General features: G+C 36.4%; 1 protein-coding gene across 1 annotated transcript in view; it reads left to right on the top strand.

Annotated features, from left to right (window-relative positions):
• The window catches only part of FRMD4B (FERM domain containing 4B), a 165,605-nt gene extending 148,306 nt beyond the window's left edge, over positions 1–17,299 (top strand). The window contains exons 14-23 of the mRNA XM_011358508.2: positions 91–232; positions 924–1,057; positions 1,154–1,273; positions 2,434–2,662; positions 5,202–5,258; positions 6,582–6,729; positions 6,894–7,013; positions 7,891–8,702; positions 11,731–11,863; positions 15,620–17,299. Coding sequence (XP_011356810.1) covers positions 91–232; positions 924–1,057; positions 1,154–1,273; positions 2,434–2,662; positions 5,202–5,258; positions 6,582–6,729; positions 6,894–7,013; positions 7,891–8,702; positions 11,731–11,863; positions 15,620–15,740 — 2,016 coding nt within the window. The 3' untranslated portion in view covers positions 15,741–17,299. The remainder of the gene's footprint in view (positions 1–90; positions 233–923; positions 1,058–1,153; positions 1,274–2,433; positions 2,663–5,201; positions 5,259–6,581; positions 6,730–6,893; positions 7,014–7,890; positions 8,703–11,730; positions 11,864–15,619) is intronic.
• The last annotated feature ends 409 nt before the right edge of the window (positions 17,300–17,708 follow it).

Raw genomic sequence — 17,708 nt, 5'->3', positions numbered from 1 at the left:
ACCTTTCTATTCTATAGTTACTTAATAATTTCATTAATTTGAAATAGGTGTAACTGAGTGAATTCCATCACAGTGTTGTGTACCTTTTAGGCAAAAATTCCTTCAGCTAGAAGTTTAGACGATATCGCGATGGATTTGACAGAGATGGGAACACCAAGGACCTCCAAACTGGTAACACTGGAGGCAAAAAGTCCATTCATCATGGCAAGCAATGGCAGTTTAATCTCTTCAGGTAACATTTTGGGGTTAGAGAAAAATGCAAGCAATCTTTAGTTTATTTCACATTTTTTTGTTGTTGTTGTAAACCACTTTTAAATGCATCTTTTAACCCATCCATTATTTGGGGTATAAAGAAGCATATCAAAATTTACAGTATGCAGCAGTTTTGAATAAAATTTAATGTAAAGTTAAATATAAATAGGTTGTATAAATAACACTAGATGCAAAGATAGTGAGTGCCTAAGGGTAGCTTCACTAAGTGTATGCAACTTCACTGAATTGAAATTTCTCATTTAGATCCCATTGTCAACTTGTGAATCTGAAGCACAGAACACTCCTTTGCCTTGCTTGCTTGCTTTCTAAAAGAATATTCTAAACAGCTATCTCAAGAACACCTAACCTCACCTGCTCAGAAAAATTAAGTCTTTCCTTGAGTGTGTCTAAAACTTTAAGCATTTTATCATTGCTTCTAAAATGACTGAGCCAAAATGCAAAAGGCATATTTTATTACCAGGCTCCATTTGATGCCCAGAAGCATGAGAAAATGTACTCCAGTTTCCTTTTATTATGTTCAGAAACAAGGAGAAAAGAAAGAAACTACTATTTATTAGCAGGTTTGGCTTAAAAATCCTTTGTCCTTTAAAAAGGAAGGAAACATTCCTTGTATAAACCTTCCCTGCCCACGCCCCTTCTAATCTCTCCAGGTTCTCAAGACTCAGAAGTTAGTGAGGAACAAAAGAGAGAGAAAATCCTTGAACTCAAGAAGAAAGAAAAGCTGTTGCAAGAAAAACTCCTGAAAAAAGTTGAGGAGCTAAAGAAGATCTGTCTTCGGGAGGCTGTGAGTTTCTTCTGCTTTCGGGGGACTCTTCAAAATATGTTTGACAACTCCACCCGATGTCAATTATCCCCCTATTGATTCTGTTCTGTTCTACAGGAGCTCACAGGCAAAATGCCAAAGGAGTATCCGCTGAACGTAGGTGAGAAACCTCCTCAGATCAGAAGGCGTGTAGGTACCACGTTCAAATTAGATGACAACTTGCTGCCAAGTGAAGAGGTATGAGCACCAGCTCCCAGTGTTTCTAGTAACAGTGATACAGAAGAGCTGTTAGTTGAGCGTGGTTGACTTGGTGCTTTGATTTTTGAATCACTGCTGTACATTTTTACCTCACCAGTTGAAAGTTGAATGTGGGCCAAATTGAATTCTTTCTTTTATGCACAGATCAATTAAAATTGAGTTATTTCTTGCTGTTACTCCCCCAAACATAGAGAGCACTCAGTGAACCCCAAATGTTTATAAATTTGGGAACATTGTAAGAATTAAGACCTCTGACATTAGACTCTTCCACTTAAAACTAAGTAGTACCCTTTGGCAAATAGTTGAGCCTCTTTGAAGTCTCATTTCTCAGGTCTCAGTTTCTTTATCTACAAAATGGGAGTGCATTGATTGTTTTTTCTTTCTGAAGGATGCAAGGAATATTCAAATGAGATAATACATGTATACAGCACGTGGGTATAAAAAGTTAACAGATTCATTAGCCAGTATGGAATGTACTTTCTCATTTACACATCAGCAGACAGGGTGATCCTGCTCATGTTTCTTGTAGAAATTTAGCCATCTTGACTTTAGGAAATAATAGCAGTTTTCATCAGTAATAAAGTGAGCTTTGATATTTATTGAGTGCTCACTGCATACCCAGCTCTAAGCTGAGCAATGCACATATATTATCTCATTTAATCTTCACCGTACTTATATAAGGTAGATATTATCCCCATTTTACAAGTGAAAAAAATTTAATTAAAAAATTAAGCAGTATGTTCAGAGTCATGCAGCCAGGAACGACCAGAAAGAATAATCAAACCCAAATGTATCAGTCTCTAAAGCTATGCATATGAATATAACATTCTATGTCTGTGAATCTTGGGTTAAGAATCCCTTCTTGAAAAATATGATCTTCACCCAACCAACTGAATGAATGAAGAGCCGTTCTCTTTGAAAAGGAAAGATGTTTGGATTAATGAGAACTTTAAGTATATGGATTAGGGAGGTCTTGTCTTCTAGGAAAATGAAGATACCTTGCAGTAAAACTTAAGATGATTTTATTCTCAAAGAGCATCTGATTTGAGAATACACAGAAATTTGATTTATTATCCAGTGTAAGTGAGAGTAACTATATGTATCCATAAAAATAAAACAGTATCATTGTATAAATGCAGGATCCTGCTTTGCAAGAACTGGAGAGCAATTTCCTAATACAGCAAAAACTGGTTGAAGCTGCAAAGAAACTTGCCAGTGAGCCAGACCTTTGTAAAACCGTGAAGAAAAAACGAAAGCAGGATTACACGGATGCAGTGAAAAGGCTTCAGGAGATTGAAAATGCAATAAATGAATACCGAATTAGATGTGGAAAGAAACCCAGCCAGAAAGCAACAGTTATTTTACCAGGTTAGTAACAAGTAAAGTTTTTTGAGTCATAGTCAAGACTCTTGATGGTAAATAGAGTTCATTTGGTGAGAGATAAAAGAAAGAAAGGGATTAAAAGTAACTTTCTTAAACGGTTTGGAATTTTAGTCTTACAAGTATATAAACTTGGTTTTCAATGACATTCTCACTATTGTAATAATACTATACTACTGTACCACTTTAATTTTCAAGATGAAAGAGCTTTCACAATAGTCATTCATAATAAGACAGATTCACCTTTAACTGGCAAGGAATACATTTGACAACACAGAGTATTAAGAGAGCTGGGCCCTACCCAGGAGTTTCCCAAAGTTTTTTAATGCAGCAGACCATACAGTTTTTTAAGGACCTATCCAACTTACGTGACTATAAAAGAACTCTGTCATTCCTGGAGACTATTTTAAAGATATGGGCATATGTTCATGATGTGACGTGAAAAGCAGAAAGGCAAGATACAAAATTATAACCACAACATGATCCCAATATTGTGTAAATAATGTACACATAAAAACTAGTTGGGAAATATTTTAAAATACTAATAATTGAGGAATTTCAAGTAATTTAATTTTCTTAATACTCCTATATTTTCAATTTTTTCAACATTATGTGTCTAAGACTTTAACATTCAGAAAAAGTAAACTGAAAAAATCTCATTTATGTAGATTTCATGTCTAATCGGCCTTACGTATTTTTTATTTTTAAATGGACTTACATATTTATTAGCACAGTTTCTAGTTTTGAAAATGGGTTGAAATATAATTATATTTCTTTGACTCCAAGATTCTTTTTTTTTTTCACATATAAACATCTGTGAAATTGGGATAATTCTTATACTAGTGATGTTGGCAGTACTTTTTTCTCTTTTTTTACTAGGACATAAAATAATTATACATCTTAGATTTTACAAAGGCGGTAACTAGGTTTAAAGTAAACTCGAGTTTAGGGCATATGATTTTAAAAGCAGAGATAAGGCTTTTGGAAAGTGAATGCACAGACATTAACACACAAGTGTTAGTCAACTACAGCTGGAGAATTTAGGATGGCTTTGACTCTGAATGCAAAATCCAGTTGGCCTTGGTGGTGGTTATACTCCGTACTTACAGAGATGGGTGATTAACAGTGAACTTAACTTTCATAGCCATTTGTTGTGGCCTATTCATCCCCAAACTGTGCAGGATTCAAGTGTTCTCCTTTACAGTGACTGACATTTGGGCAGCAGATGGTGCCAATGGTTGAGCATTTATACTGGGTAGATTTTTGTGTGTGTGTCTAACAGCTGACTATACTGGCATCCTGCCTTCAAGCTCTACCGTGTGTCCAATTAAGAGATAGTCCACCTGGCTCTGATAGAGATTCACGTTTGAGAGTGGGTGGGGGAGATTCCCTTCATAACGTCTGTGAAGCTTATATTGAGGTGTTGGATTTGCCTGCAACCTTGCCAATACTTGACATTGAGTAAGGAAGGATTTGCCAAAGCAGATCAACATATCTGAGACATTTCTTTTTGCCAAATACATTTTTTTAACACTTGATGGACATCAGTAATACTGAGAGCACTGTGGGCACTTCCAACTACCAGAGTTTTTTCACCAGAACACAGTGTCTAGGTAACAAAAGTAATAAGTATAGCAAATGTTTATTGAACATGTTTTGTGCCAAAAACTGGGCTTGAGGCTTTATATCCATTATTTCATTTAATGTTCACCTCAGTACTATTCACTAAGTATTGTTCTTATCCCCATTTTAAAGTTGAGCCAAATTATCCTCAGAGAGCTAAGTAATTTACTGAGATTTAAACCCAGGTCTGTCTAATTCAGTGATTCTCAACCAAGGCAATTTTGCCCCCCAGGAAACATTTGGCAATGTCTGCAGACATTTTTGATTGTCAAAACAGTGGGTTCTGTCAGCATCCAGTGGGTAGAGGCTGAAGATCTTACAATGCAAAGGACAGCTCCCTCAAAAAAGAATTATCTGTCCAAAAAGTTAGTAGTGCCACCCAAGATTGAAAAACCCTGGTCTAATTTTAATGCACCACCAAGTGTCCACACTTTTTTTTTTTTTTTTTTAAAAGGCCCTTTTCTTCAGGAGAGGGGTCTAAAAAGAAGTTATACTAACAGTAGATTCTCAAATGTGGGATCAAGTGTATTTTATATAACATTTATCATTTATGACACAAATAGTGTAATTTTTTTTTCCAGTTTTTGCTTGTAAACACTCAATGTATAGGGTAAAGTTTTCATCATGTGGAGAAGTTAGTTTGAAAACTAGTTGAAAACCAAAACTCCCTTGAAGTTTGTTCCATTTTAAGAAATAGTCCAATGTAATATTTATATGATATATAAGATGTTTATAACTTCAGTAATAAATGAGTCCATTCTTATAATAGTTAATTATTCTTAACGTATTATAATTAGTTAAACTTATCTAAATAAGATGCACTCCATTGAGAATTGCTTTATTAAACTCACTATAGGTGTATAAATGCACAATTATACTGAAGGTGGTATTTTTTAATTCGCAGAAGACATAATCCCATCAGAGAACAGCTCTTTGTCTGACACTACCACCTATGATGATTGTAAGTAGCTTCCTTTTTTCGGTTTAAAATATTATATGTTCTGAAATATTAAGATTATTTTTTAATCTTAGCTAAGATTATTAATCTTAACTAAAGCCTATTTGCTGTTCTTTAGGGAACAGTAAAATAAACTAATATTCATGCAGAAAGGCTGGGGGAAAGGGATTGCAATTAACTTCTACACAGGTTAGCATTAAATACAGTTCCATAAGATTTGCATGATTTTGGGAATCAGAATACCATAACATGAGTAAGTGAATCTCTCAATAAGAATTTATAAGGCTCTGTGGGATGTTTTTTGTTGTTGTTGTTGTTGTTTTTCACTTTTTATCAAAGTGATTGTAGACTCACAAGGAATTGTCTGAATAATACATAGAGCCCTTCACCCAGCTTTTCCCAATGGTCACAATTTATATATTTGGAGTCCAATATCAAACCAGGAAATTATAGTGTAGACTGTGATTATCACCATATTCTGGATAACTGGGAGTTTATTTTCTTTTCCTTAGGAAGAAATACACATTCTAGAAATTGGGTTACATGTCATTGTGTCACTTTCATAGAGGTAGGCTGTCTCTGTTGTGATGGCCTGTGTTTGTTCAACACATTTCATGATGGAATGGATTTCATATCAGGCGATAGAGTGTTCCCTTATAATTCCTTGTGCTTAAATATAGTAGTGGCTATCTATTTGACGTGATTTAATGAAATCAGGAAGCCACTAGACCCCACTGCTTTATCTTCCCCTAAGTTTTATGGTGCATGAAATTCCACCATTTCAGAAGTTTTTCTTTGAGCTGAGGTTTGGTCATTCTTGCCATTCCTCTTTGAAAATACAAATATCAGTGGGAAACGTAACAAGTCCTTTATCTTTCCATATAAATCAGCTTCATCGCTTTCAATGACAGGGTGAGCCTTTGGTCAGCCAAAGAAGCATAAGAACTTTAAAAGTAAAGTTGAACAAAAATGATCCAGGCCAACTTTACAGGTCGACTTCCTCTTGTCCCTTTGTACGCTGGGGTTTTTCTATAGTATAACTTGAGAGAAGCTACCCATTCCACCTAACTGATCTCTTTGCTCAGAGTGAATTGAATTGCCAAAAGTTGGATCAGGCCCCACAAGAGTATTCACTAATTCTTTTTTTTTTTGTAGTGTATAAAATACAAAAATAAATTTCCTAAAAGTTAATGCTTCTAAAAACATCATCATCAGAACACTTTGTTCACCAGATCTTCTGATTTCTATTTGGGGGTGTTTGCAAGGTATCTATTTACTTATTTACTTACCTACTTATTTATTCATTTAATCATTTACTTATTATAGCCAATGACACCTTCACTACTGCTGGACAGCGATCAAGTTCAGTACCTCATTCTCCAAGAATTCTTCCTCCCAAGTCTCTCGGTATTGAGCGAATCCATTTCAGAAAGTCGTCCATCAATGAACAGTTTGTGGATACCAGGCAGTCCAGGTGACACAAGTAGAAGTGTTTTTAGGAGCTCTTTTAAAAAACATTTGGTTATTTCTTCGTATTTAAAGTCTGTTATCCCCATGCTCTCTTTCCTTCAGTTTATGACAAGTTTTCCAGAGAAGTTGAGAGATTCATGATTTCCTGATTTATTTTTCCCATCACAGAGAAATGCTGTCATCACACAGCAGCCCTTACAAAACCCTGGAGAGGCGGCCACCAGGTGGACTAAGCATGCCCACCACACCAGTTCTCACCCGAAACGCCTACAGCAGCAGCCACTTGGAGTAAGAGCGCTTCATTCCAGTTTCTTTGGCTCTGTTAATCTTTGCTTTAAGGTTCTGTTTTATTTTGTTGTGTTTTGTAATCATTTTAGGAACTTTCTGCAATAGGACTCTTTTATAGATCTACATTTTCTACTCACAGTTTCACATGTGTGAGCAACAAAAGTGTAATTGAAATGTATTTTGTTTGTGTAGATGTTGGGTTTTTTTGTACCTTAATTTTTCCAACAAGACATTACCATTCATTATTCAGTGGTGAGGATGAAGATAACGACAATAGCAATATTTTGAAGTGTTTATTGAAGACTATGCTATTTTATATGCTCCGTATTTTTTAGTCCCCACAAGCCTACCTGTAGATATTAGATACTCCTTTCACAGAGGAGGAAGCTAGGTTCAGAGAGGTTAAATATCTTGTGCAACCTCGCACAGCTGGGAAATGGCAGAGCGGTGACTCACCCAGATATCTCCACAATTAGAACACAGGCTCTGTCTATGTATCTTCTTATCTTATTGGAAGAGAGAACCTTCCAAAGACTGATTTTTGTTTTTTGGTTTTTTTCATTTGTTTGTTTTTGTTTTTCCAAGCTTTGATGCAGGTTGTGTATCATCAGTTTATCTTCCTATTCTCAAGAAAGGATATGGATTACACAATTGACAGAACCTGGTTTTTTCCTTATTTTGACCATAGCAGTGAGATGTGTGTGAACCAGTGGATTACATGAACAAATGGATTCTGTTGTGCAGTCAGCTTTGGAAATCTTTAAAGTCCTATTGCAATCCCATTGCTATTGAATCTTTCAGTGTGGTGTTCTTTTTCCTTAATTCGGTCTTCCTTTCCTTTTCTCTCTTTTACAAGTTTGCCTTTCTCCTCTTTCAGACCTGAATCTTCATCTCAGCACTGCCGCCAGCGGAGTGGAAGCCTGGAGTCCCAGTCCCACCTACTCTCTGAGATGGACAGCGATAAGCCATTTTTTTCCTTCTCCAAATCCCAAAGAAGCAGCAGCACAGAAATCCTGGATGACGGGTCTTCTTACACCAGCCAATCAAGCACAGAATATTACTGCGTGACGCCAGTATCGGGCCCCTATTATACCACCCAGACCCTGGACACTCGCACCAGGGGTCGGAGAAGGTCCAAGAAACAGAATGCTTCGACCTCAAATTCAGGAAGCATGCCCAACCTAGCACAAAAGGATAGTTTGAGGAATGGCGTCTCTACAAAGAGTCAGGAGCAACATTCTTCCAGTTACTATATCGCCGGGTACACGCCATATGCAGAGTGTGATCTTTATTACAGTGGTGGGTATGTCTATGAGAACGACACTGAGGGACAGTACAGTGTGAATCCTTCCTTCCGATCCTCGGCCCACTATGGATACGACCGCCAAAGGGACTATAGCAGGTCCTTTCATGAAGACGAGGTCGACCGGGCGCCGCATAACCCATATGCAACTCTCCGGCTGCCGAGGAAGGCTGCTGCCAAGTCAGAGCACATCACCAAAAACATCCACAAGGCCTTAGTTGCAGAGCACCTGCGTGGCTGGTACCAGCGGGCCTCCGGGCAAAAAGAGCAGGGGCACAGCCCACAGACTAGCTTTGACTCAGACAGGGGGTCACAGAGATGCCTGGGGTTTGCTGGGCTACAAGTACCCTGTTCTCCAAGCAGTAGAGCATCTTCCTACTCTTCTGGTAAGAATACTGCAGAGGCACCTGATATCCAGATTTAATTTACCTCCTGTTCCCCACCTACCCAAAAACTACTCCCCTCAAGGATCGTGAGACCAGTACCCAAAGTCAGGAGAATGGTGGCCATTGGGTGGCTCCACAATATGAATTGCCAGCTTACAAACAGTTCCCTCCAGGTTGCCGAAGAACACAGTCCATACAAGTCTCATGAACCAGGTTGTTGACTGAAATTCCATATTTACTGAACACCTACTCTGTGCTACCCTGCATTAGGGGGTCCACATATTTTATCTTTTCTAGATCTTATATTGACAGTCGCATCCCTTAAATGTCTTCAGATCATTGATGTTTGATATATTAAAAGATCAGGGTAAACCCTTCAGGTACAAAGAAAACAGAATTATACAGTCTTTCCCTGTTCTCCACCAGGAATTTGATCATCTAAAGGTAGTTTGTTTTGAATGCTCAGTTACCTGTGTAAGGCTTCTAATAATTGTGAAAGGAGCTGGCATTTAAGCAGTGTTCCTGGCACTGTTCTAAGTACTTTGCATGTCTTAACTCAGTTCAGCAATCATATATACTCTAGTTTACAATTGATTTAAGGCATTTTAAAGATAATTTTGATTAAAGATATTCCCGTCATGCATTAACTTTGGCCCCTAACTCCACTAACATTTGTGGAGGACTTATTGCATGCACCCAGGTGTGCTGAGTACTTTAAGGAGAGAAATGGGAGAAATAGGTCAATAAGAGGAGTGTCTGTCTATGATTTAATTTATTCAGCAAATAAATAAGCAGGCACATCTAAGATGCTGAAGAGCCAGTGTTGAAACACTTCCTGGCTTTGATGACCTCACAGGCTACGTAGCAGCTAGAGGAATATATGAAAATTAAGCAATTTTAAAGCTTCTAAGATATGAATGAATTCTTGAACTGCATGAAAACTTGAGGGCATGAGTCTTGACCCCTCCTTCAAGCATGACACCTTAGTGAGGCATGCACAGGGATTCCTGAATCATTGTGTAATAGTCAGTGTAAACTGTACCTTTAAAAGTTTCATACGCTTGTTGACAAAAGGCATTTCCATGGAGATTTCTATTTGGGTTCAAGTTCTCTTCTATTTCTGTAGGACTTTGGACTTCCGCTAGGGCTTTCCCATCTGATACCACATCTAACATATGAAAAGGCTCCTGTAATTATTTCTTGTTATTTATGGCTCTGATCTGGAGAATGCCTTTCTTCCCACTAAAGTTCAGGGCGTTGCATGAGAAACTTTCAGAAACCAAAACCTGGGTAGAGTGCTACAAGGAAAGAACCAGGCAAGAAGGGCTGAGATACATGTGGATGGTCATCAGGGCACTGGGTTGGAGTAATGCTCCTTAAACAGCAAGGCTGGGGAGAAGCAGATGTAACCCAGAAACAACATTCCTAGCAGTTGGCTCAGTGTCTGAGACAAAGGTGAGAATGGAGTTAACCCTTCCTGATTTGGACCCTGTGTGAGCCTTGCTGATTCCAGCAAGATTTGGCCACATAGACCAAAAGGCATAATTTTCTAAGGAATTAGAGGTATGGAATGAGTATTCCCAGAATTCCTTTTGGAATTTTCCTCATTCCTGGCTGTGTTTTATACAGCAGGCATGCATCATGCTCATGGCGAGATAAGTATCCGATTATTTGCCAGGTTAGTCAGGGGTTTTGTAGTCCTTCCCAGCCACCTAAAGGCTCTCTCAGTGACTCAGTTTTAGTAGTAACGACAGCTTCCATTTATTGGCAACATACCATGTACCACACAGCATGCTCAGCACTTTATACATACTATCCCACTTAATGTATACAGCAGTTCTATATGGTGAGTGTTGTCATGTTAATTACTATTATCCTAATTTTGCAGCTGAGGCAGTTCTGGCTTAGAGAGCATAACTGACCCTGCCCAAGCCCCAAAGCTAGTAAGTTATAGAGTGGGAAGTCTATCCTAGCACTGACATCTTAATCACCAAGTCTCTCAGCCCCTGACTGAGACTAATGAAACATTCTTGGAAGCTCAAAGTGAGAACGTTGTATCTTTGAGTAAAAACCTGGTGGCATCCAGGGCCACAGATGAGTTTTGAAATGTATTTCTCCCACTCTGGTCATAAGTGCTTTGTGGGTGTGAGAGAGAAGAGGAAGTTGGCTGCCAGGAACAGGAAGTGGAGGAAAGCTGGAAGGATCCATGAGTAGTGCTGGTTACCTGACTCTTGGATGACCAGCATGGAACTGTGGTCACCTGTGCATCCTAGGCATGGAGTAGGACTGATTTTAAAGAGAGAACAACAAATGCCTAGCGATGAGGCATTCACTGGGCTTTGCTCCCAAATTATGCCCTTGTCATGTTCCAGTCCAATCCCCCAGTACAACCAAATCTATCCTTCCTGAAATCCTTCCTATACGAGTTACCTTCCTCTCCTCTCCACCTTTTTCAAAGGCAAAAAATATGACTTGATCCTCCTTGTGACTGATGTTGCCTTTGGCTGAGGAATGCTTTTCCTCCAAAAGCCTCCAAGAAACTCATCACCTTACCTTTACAACTGAAGTCTTATGTACCCAGCCACCATAGCCCAAATAGGAAGATTCTCTCAATATATGAGGTGTTTTTTTTTTTTTTCCGGCCTGGCCTTGGGGGTTTTTTTTAATAGCACATCTTTTAAATAACCTTATCCTCATTAATAATAAGTTATAATTTATTGAGAGATTACTCTATACCAGTGCTAAATATTTTCAGACATTACCTTATTTAATCCTGATATTATCTCTATACAGAATATATTTATATCATTACCCCCACTTTACAGATGAATAACCTGAGGCTTAAAGAGAATGAGCCATTTGCCCAAACTCCAGTAAGGGACTAAATTGGAATAGGAACTCTGTTGATTCTAGAAACATGGCTTTTAATCTCTACTCTGTTCATTATATTATAATGTAAATCGAAATGGCCTAAACAATTTTCACTTTAAATATTATGCTAATTTTGTCTCTCCATTTTTATTTCTAGTATCTTCTACAAATGCTTCTGGGAACTGGAGGACCCAGATAACCGTAGGGCTTTCTGAATACGAGACCCCGGTACATTCATCTTACACCAGCTGCTATGGCAACATCTATAATCCTTTACTCTCTCCAGGCAGGTAAGGAAGCAATGGTTGAAAATTATAGTAGCCTGTACCTGGACCAAAGAATTCAGGAATCCTATTTTCTTTTATGAATGCCAAGTAACCTAGTTCAAGGATTGGCAAACTATAAGCCTATGGGCCAAAACCAGCTGCCATCTGTTTTTGTAAATAAGTTTTATTGGGAAACAGCCGTGCTCATTTATTTACATATTATCTGTTGCTGTTTCTGCACTATGAGGGCAGAGCAGGGTAGTTGTGACAGACACAGTATGGCCAACAAAGCCAAAAATATCTGTCCCTTTAAGGAAAAGCTATTGACCTCAGTCTAGCTCATTCAAATTTACCCCTGTTCTTAGAGTTCTGTACATTAAATTCTGTGTTTGAAGGGTTTATTTTTAATTGCAGTACTTGAAATTGTATTACTGATTTATCTATGTAAAAATCTTCTGGAACCTTGCAGGAAAAAAATTCCTACTCCAGAAAAAGCTGTTCATACCAAGATTCCTCATAGACAGTTGGTAGGCTCAATTTCAAACATTTGCTGCCTTTTGTGTCTGATCCTATGTTTATTACGAAGAAACAGACACAGCCAGCTGTCCTATTTGTAAAAGTAATGCTTTGTAAACATTTAGAGGAAATACACAAGAACAGGTTGTTAAAATGTGATTTTGAAAAAGATTGCAAACTCTGAATTACTTGTTTTTCAATTATCTGTATACACAGGAGAAGTTTGAAGAGGTCATTTCTCCCTATCACTTTCTCACAGAATATAATCCACACCTATGGTACCAAGAAGTAGAGCATTTTCTTGTTTTTTTAGAAAATTTAACTTTGCTTTCATTAAATCAGATGATGTTTCAGGCATAGGAGACTTACACAGACTATAATTTATAAAGGTCTTTATACTGGTGAATTTAAGAGGTTAGTTTCATATTAAAGCACTCAGTGTTACAAGCAAATTGGAGATTTTCATCCCCAAAAGCCTTATTTTTCTTCTCCATATTCAGCGGGAGTTTTTCTTGGCTTGAAATATTAGGCCAATTGTCTCAACTCAACAAAGGGTGTACTCAAAATAGAATTTTAATGAAAATATACCTAAGAGGAGGTCAGATGGCTTGGATTTCTGTAAATAATGCTTGAGAATGAGGAGCAAGAACTAAAATGACTTTGACCCAAAATTTGTACTAAACTTTTTCAATTCAGTGCTAATGATTTTGTATAATATATTTGCAAATAGCTTTCATGTTTATATACTTTTACTTTACTTTTTGTTGACTCAGAAATGATATATAAAACAGTATCTAAGACAGTTCTAATAGTATCCTTAACACCACTTTCACTGGACTTGGAAAGTGCTAAACATTTTTAGGGAACATGTTTTTAACAAGTCTGCCCATCTGTTGGCTTGATAGGGGAGTTTTATGTCAGTGGGGCACAATGTACAGGAAATTAGAACTATTTAAAGATCTGTGTGTGTGTGTGTGTGTGTGTGTGTCTGTGTGTGCACACACATGTGCACATAATGTGAGCTCATTGTGAAAAATTAAAATTATAAAAGGATAAATAAGTAGGAAATAATTTATTCATAATGCCATTATCTCGAGAGAGCAGCTATTAACATTTTGGCACATTTCCTCCATTTTTCTGTACCCATTTTTAACATGGTTGTTATATCATATATGCAGTTTTATACCCTTCATTGTATATATAGTCCTACATCCCAGTTTTTTACTTAATGTCATAACATAAACATGTTCTTGTATTTTTTAAAAACTCTTTTAAACCTTATTTTGTGTGACCAATATGATATCCACTAATAAATACACCAGTTTATTTAACAGTTCCTCATATTTCTAATTTGAATGGTTTTGGATTTTCTTTTTCTTTTTTTTTTTTTAGGTAATGCTGCTCCTAACATCTTTATGCAAAATATTTGTCTGAATTCCAAATTATTCCTTAGGATACATTCAAATTAGTAGAATCGAAAGATTAAATTAAAACGTATATATTTTTTAATCTCTTGCTTTCCAGAAAAATTTGCCAGTTTTCCCTCCCAGACACAGAGTTATGGGTGTGCTTATTTCCATCCACATGTCTATTTAAGATTTTTTAAAATTATGATAAAGTTTGATCAGTTTAAGTTGACCTGTTAACCTAAGGCAACTATAACAATCATCCATAAAGTTTTAGAAATTTTACCCTAAAATTTCATGTTACTGTTGATGAAAACATAATTTTTAAAATAAGAGAGAAATTGGGTTTCAAGATTAAGATGAAGAACTTTAGATCTTCTCTTAAAGATTTGAAATGCTTAGCAATAGATTAGTGATTTTTAAAACAATAAATGAAGTACATATTATTTAAAGATTTTCTTCCCCAGAGTGTCCAGATTTTAATACTACAGAAAGCTACAAATTTTACCAATATTTTTTTTTCTTAGTATGATATGGTGTAATTGTCAGCAGCATAAACTTTCCAAAATTAGAAATGTTGAAGTCTCTTATGCTACCTCATATGTAATATAGTCTAAGTCTTGGCTCTACTACTGCCAACAGTGTTTTCAAATAACTTTTTTTCTTTCACTTCCTGTTTTCCATTTCCCTTCCTCTACTTTATCTTTATCTATCACTAGGCAAAACCCAGGGCTTCTGTCCCAGAGAACGGTTGTGTCTCCAGAAATGAGATCAATTTTAAATTCTCTTTTGCTAAGTGTAGCCAGCTGTAGTAAGTACAGTCCCTCTGATTTGAGTGTTGCTTCTTACATAGCAGGAGTTCTGCTTGCTCTGACTGATGTGTGAAGTTATAGAAATATGACCTGGTTTTTATATTAGATGAAAACATTAAATACCTGGATTCACATAGTGTTTATTTACAAAGCTCTTCTTCTAAAGGCTTTTTATCCTTTTTACTAAAGGGCATTGAAGTTTAAGATAAAAAGAAATCTACTAACTACCTAACCTATTCTAACCACTATTACAAGAATAAGGTTTTACTTATTGTAATCGTTTGTGTAATAGGATGCTCTCATTTGGATATACCATCCAAATATGCCTATGATTTTTATATATGGTGCTGTTTCCAATTTATACTTGGCCCATACACCCTAGGGACCTAAAATATTTCACAAGGTGCTCTGGCCTTCTAAATATATTCCTTTAACCCTGAAGAAAGCATCTAGCATATTCTCTTAATCAGAAGAATACTTAAAATGTGGCTGTTAAAAATACCTTTTAAAAAATTAAAAATATGACTCTCACACAAATGGAAAATGGGCATGTGTCAAAGATCTATCTAACTCATTAATGAGAGAACTGACAGAATGGTAAAGCTGGTTCCAAGAGTATTCAAGACTGTATTCAACACATTGAAAGAGAAAATGCTGGAATAAGATTACTAGATTAGATAAAACCAGTTAATGTCCTACAGGGCACTAAAGCTATAACTATAATCTCTTGTACTAAACAAAAGTTATTCGTATTTCTTCCAGACTAAAAAATATATGTATACAAATTAATGTGTAACTTAACACAATCTGGGTCCTAATCAATATAAATTAGACAAAGGTGTATATTTCTAGAGAATTAAATATTCCTTGCATGGGCCTGTTAGACAATGTTCCAGGATGACATTGAACTACAGTCATCCTTTGCCTTGTTGCCAAGTTTTGGATAATTTTCTTAACACTGCTTTCTACTAACTTCAAGTGTAGTAATTTTTGTACTCAGAACAAAAATGACCATGAGTAGTAACTTCTCTGGTTTCTTTTAGTAGACAATACACAGAGACCAGTCAACTGGACAGTACAGATGGAAACCGGTTGGAAGACAACCTGGAGAGTAGTGAGCAGAGGCTCTTTTGGCATGAAGATTCAAAGCCTGGAACATTAGTCTGAACTGCAGTTGGACCTCTTGACCAAGCACCGCATTCTCACACTAGTGTGCCTTGCAAAATTTGTTCATTTTCCCAGAAGGCTATTTGGCTTTAAAAACATGAAGGCATCAAAGGTCAAAGAGTGGACTCACATTGCCCGAAAAGTGAAACACTAAGCCACATAAAGCCCCTGAAAGACGACCTGCCTTTCAAAATCCAGGCACTAAGCTAACAGAACAAAGTCGGACCATGTCGAACCATTGCCAAGAAAGGACTCAGCCTTTATCAATAGCAAGCACTTTTTAAGGGAATAAAAGTTGTTGAAGGGAAACCTCAAAACTGTGAAAAGTGTGTTCAGGATCTCCAGGAGGAAAGAAGGACGGGAAATATCAGAGCACAATCCAGAATGATGAGAGAAGAGAAACCAGAGCTCCTTAGTTGTTGCTTACCATCAGAAAGTTTGAATTTGTGAGCTAATGAAGAATAACGCTATTTCTACATGGACATGAACAATTTAGACAGTATTGGAAAATTACTTGAAGAGAAGCTGGATTTTCATTGAAGTTCTGAATGAGTGTAAATGTTTTTAGGATATTATAATGAGTGATGGTTTTCATAAGCACCATAAAATGGGTTCCAGAAAGACTTATTGCCGTAGCATCCTGTAATATAACTTTATGGTAGCAGACTGAGGAAAATGAAGCAGCCCACTGAATAATTGACAAACTCTGCTTGGAGAATTTTCTGAGGTACAATACCATTGAGCTTTTTTTTATTATTATTTCTATACTAATGGCATGATGAGCTGTAATTCAAGCTAGTAGCTCTCCAAGTTGGCTGTCATTTGAAATGGCAGACTTGATATAGAAAGTTTTATAATCAAGATTTTGAAAAAGTATTTTAAGGTGATACAGAAAGAACCCAAACAAAAAAATTTTTAAATCATTTTAGATGAATTGTGTGCCTTAAAATGGTGACCATTAGAAAAGTAAACATGTGTCTGAATTTCAGTTAGTTCTAAGTCACCAAGCAACAAAAACAAGATTAGTTATTACAAAAACAAACAAACAAACAAAACTCCAAGCTGCAGTAGATTTAATTATGAGGCTAAAACTACCTCATACTTTCTGTGGAAGAACTAACTAGTATGGTTTATGGTTGAGTGTTTTTTAAACAAATATTTCTGTATTCCAGATTAATCTTTTTTGTCATCTTTACTCTGCTTCATAATTCCTTAAAAGGTGCTCCTTTTATACAGGTTTCTTGTGCATATTGTGAATAGAGAAGTTTCTGAACAACTTTTTTGGAACATTTTCTATCTATATTCCAAAGCATGTAATATATACATAAAGTTGATTCATTAAACTGGTCCTTAGTCATTTGTATCATTAAAAATGAAGTTTGGGGAAGAAATTTGGAACAAAAAATAGACGTGCAAAAAAAATAACTTATTCCTTTTTGCATATTTGTATAGCTTCCTAGAAACAAATACCCTTTTGCATATTCTTTTACTGTTCTGACTTTTTAAAGACCTATTATTTTTTTACATAGGTCAATAAACTAAAGGTGTGCTACTGAAAATGTTTATGTATGCTTCCATTTATGTTCAGGGTTCATACAAAGCAGTTTAAGGTACTCTACTTCAAGTAATTATGTTGGACAAGATTGCAGTCTTAGTTATAGTGTTATCGCATTTTTTTTATTCCAAGATTCAAGTTTTTTATATTTATATATCTGAAATCAGGGTGCATCTTTTGATTAATGGCATATCCTAGTTGAATTGGTAGTGTTTTTTCTTTCTTAGTGATACATAAAATAATGCTATGTCTTACAATAAAGTTGTCTTAGAATGGATGAAAGAACGGTAGTTTATTGCCTCACAGAGGATCACGGATGTAAATTTTTAGGTCTCCTAATCTTGAGAATGGTGTTTATTTATAACATAATTCATCCTACTTTCACAGGATGAATTTTTAAATTCAAGAAAAGG

The sequence above is a fragment of the Pteropus vampyrus genome, unplaced genomic scaffold, assembly GCF_000151845.1.
Source record: "Pteropus vampyrus isolate Shadow unplaced genomic scaffold, Pvam_2.0 Scaffold41, whole genome shotgun sequence".
Taxonomy (NCBI): domain Eukaryota; kingdom Metazoa; phylum Chordata; class Mammalia; order Chiroptera; family Pteropodidae; genus Pteropus; species Pteropus vampyrus.
This window is presented reverse-complemented; position numbering and strand designations above follow the sequence as displayed.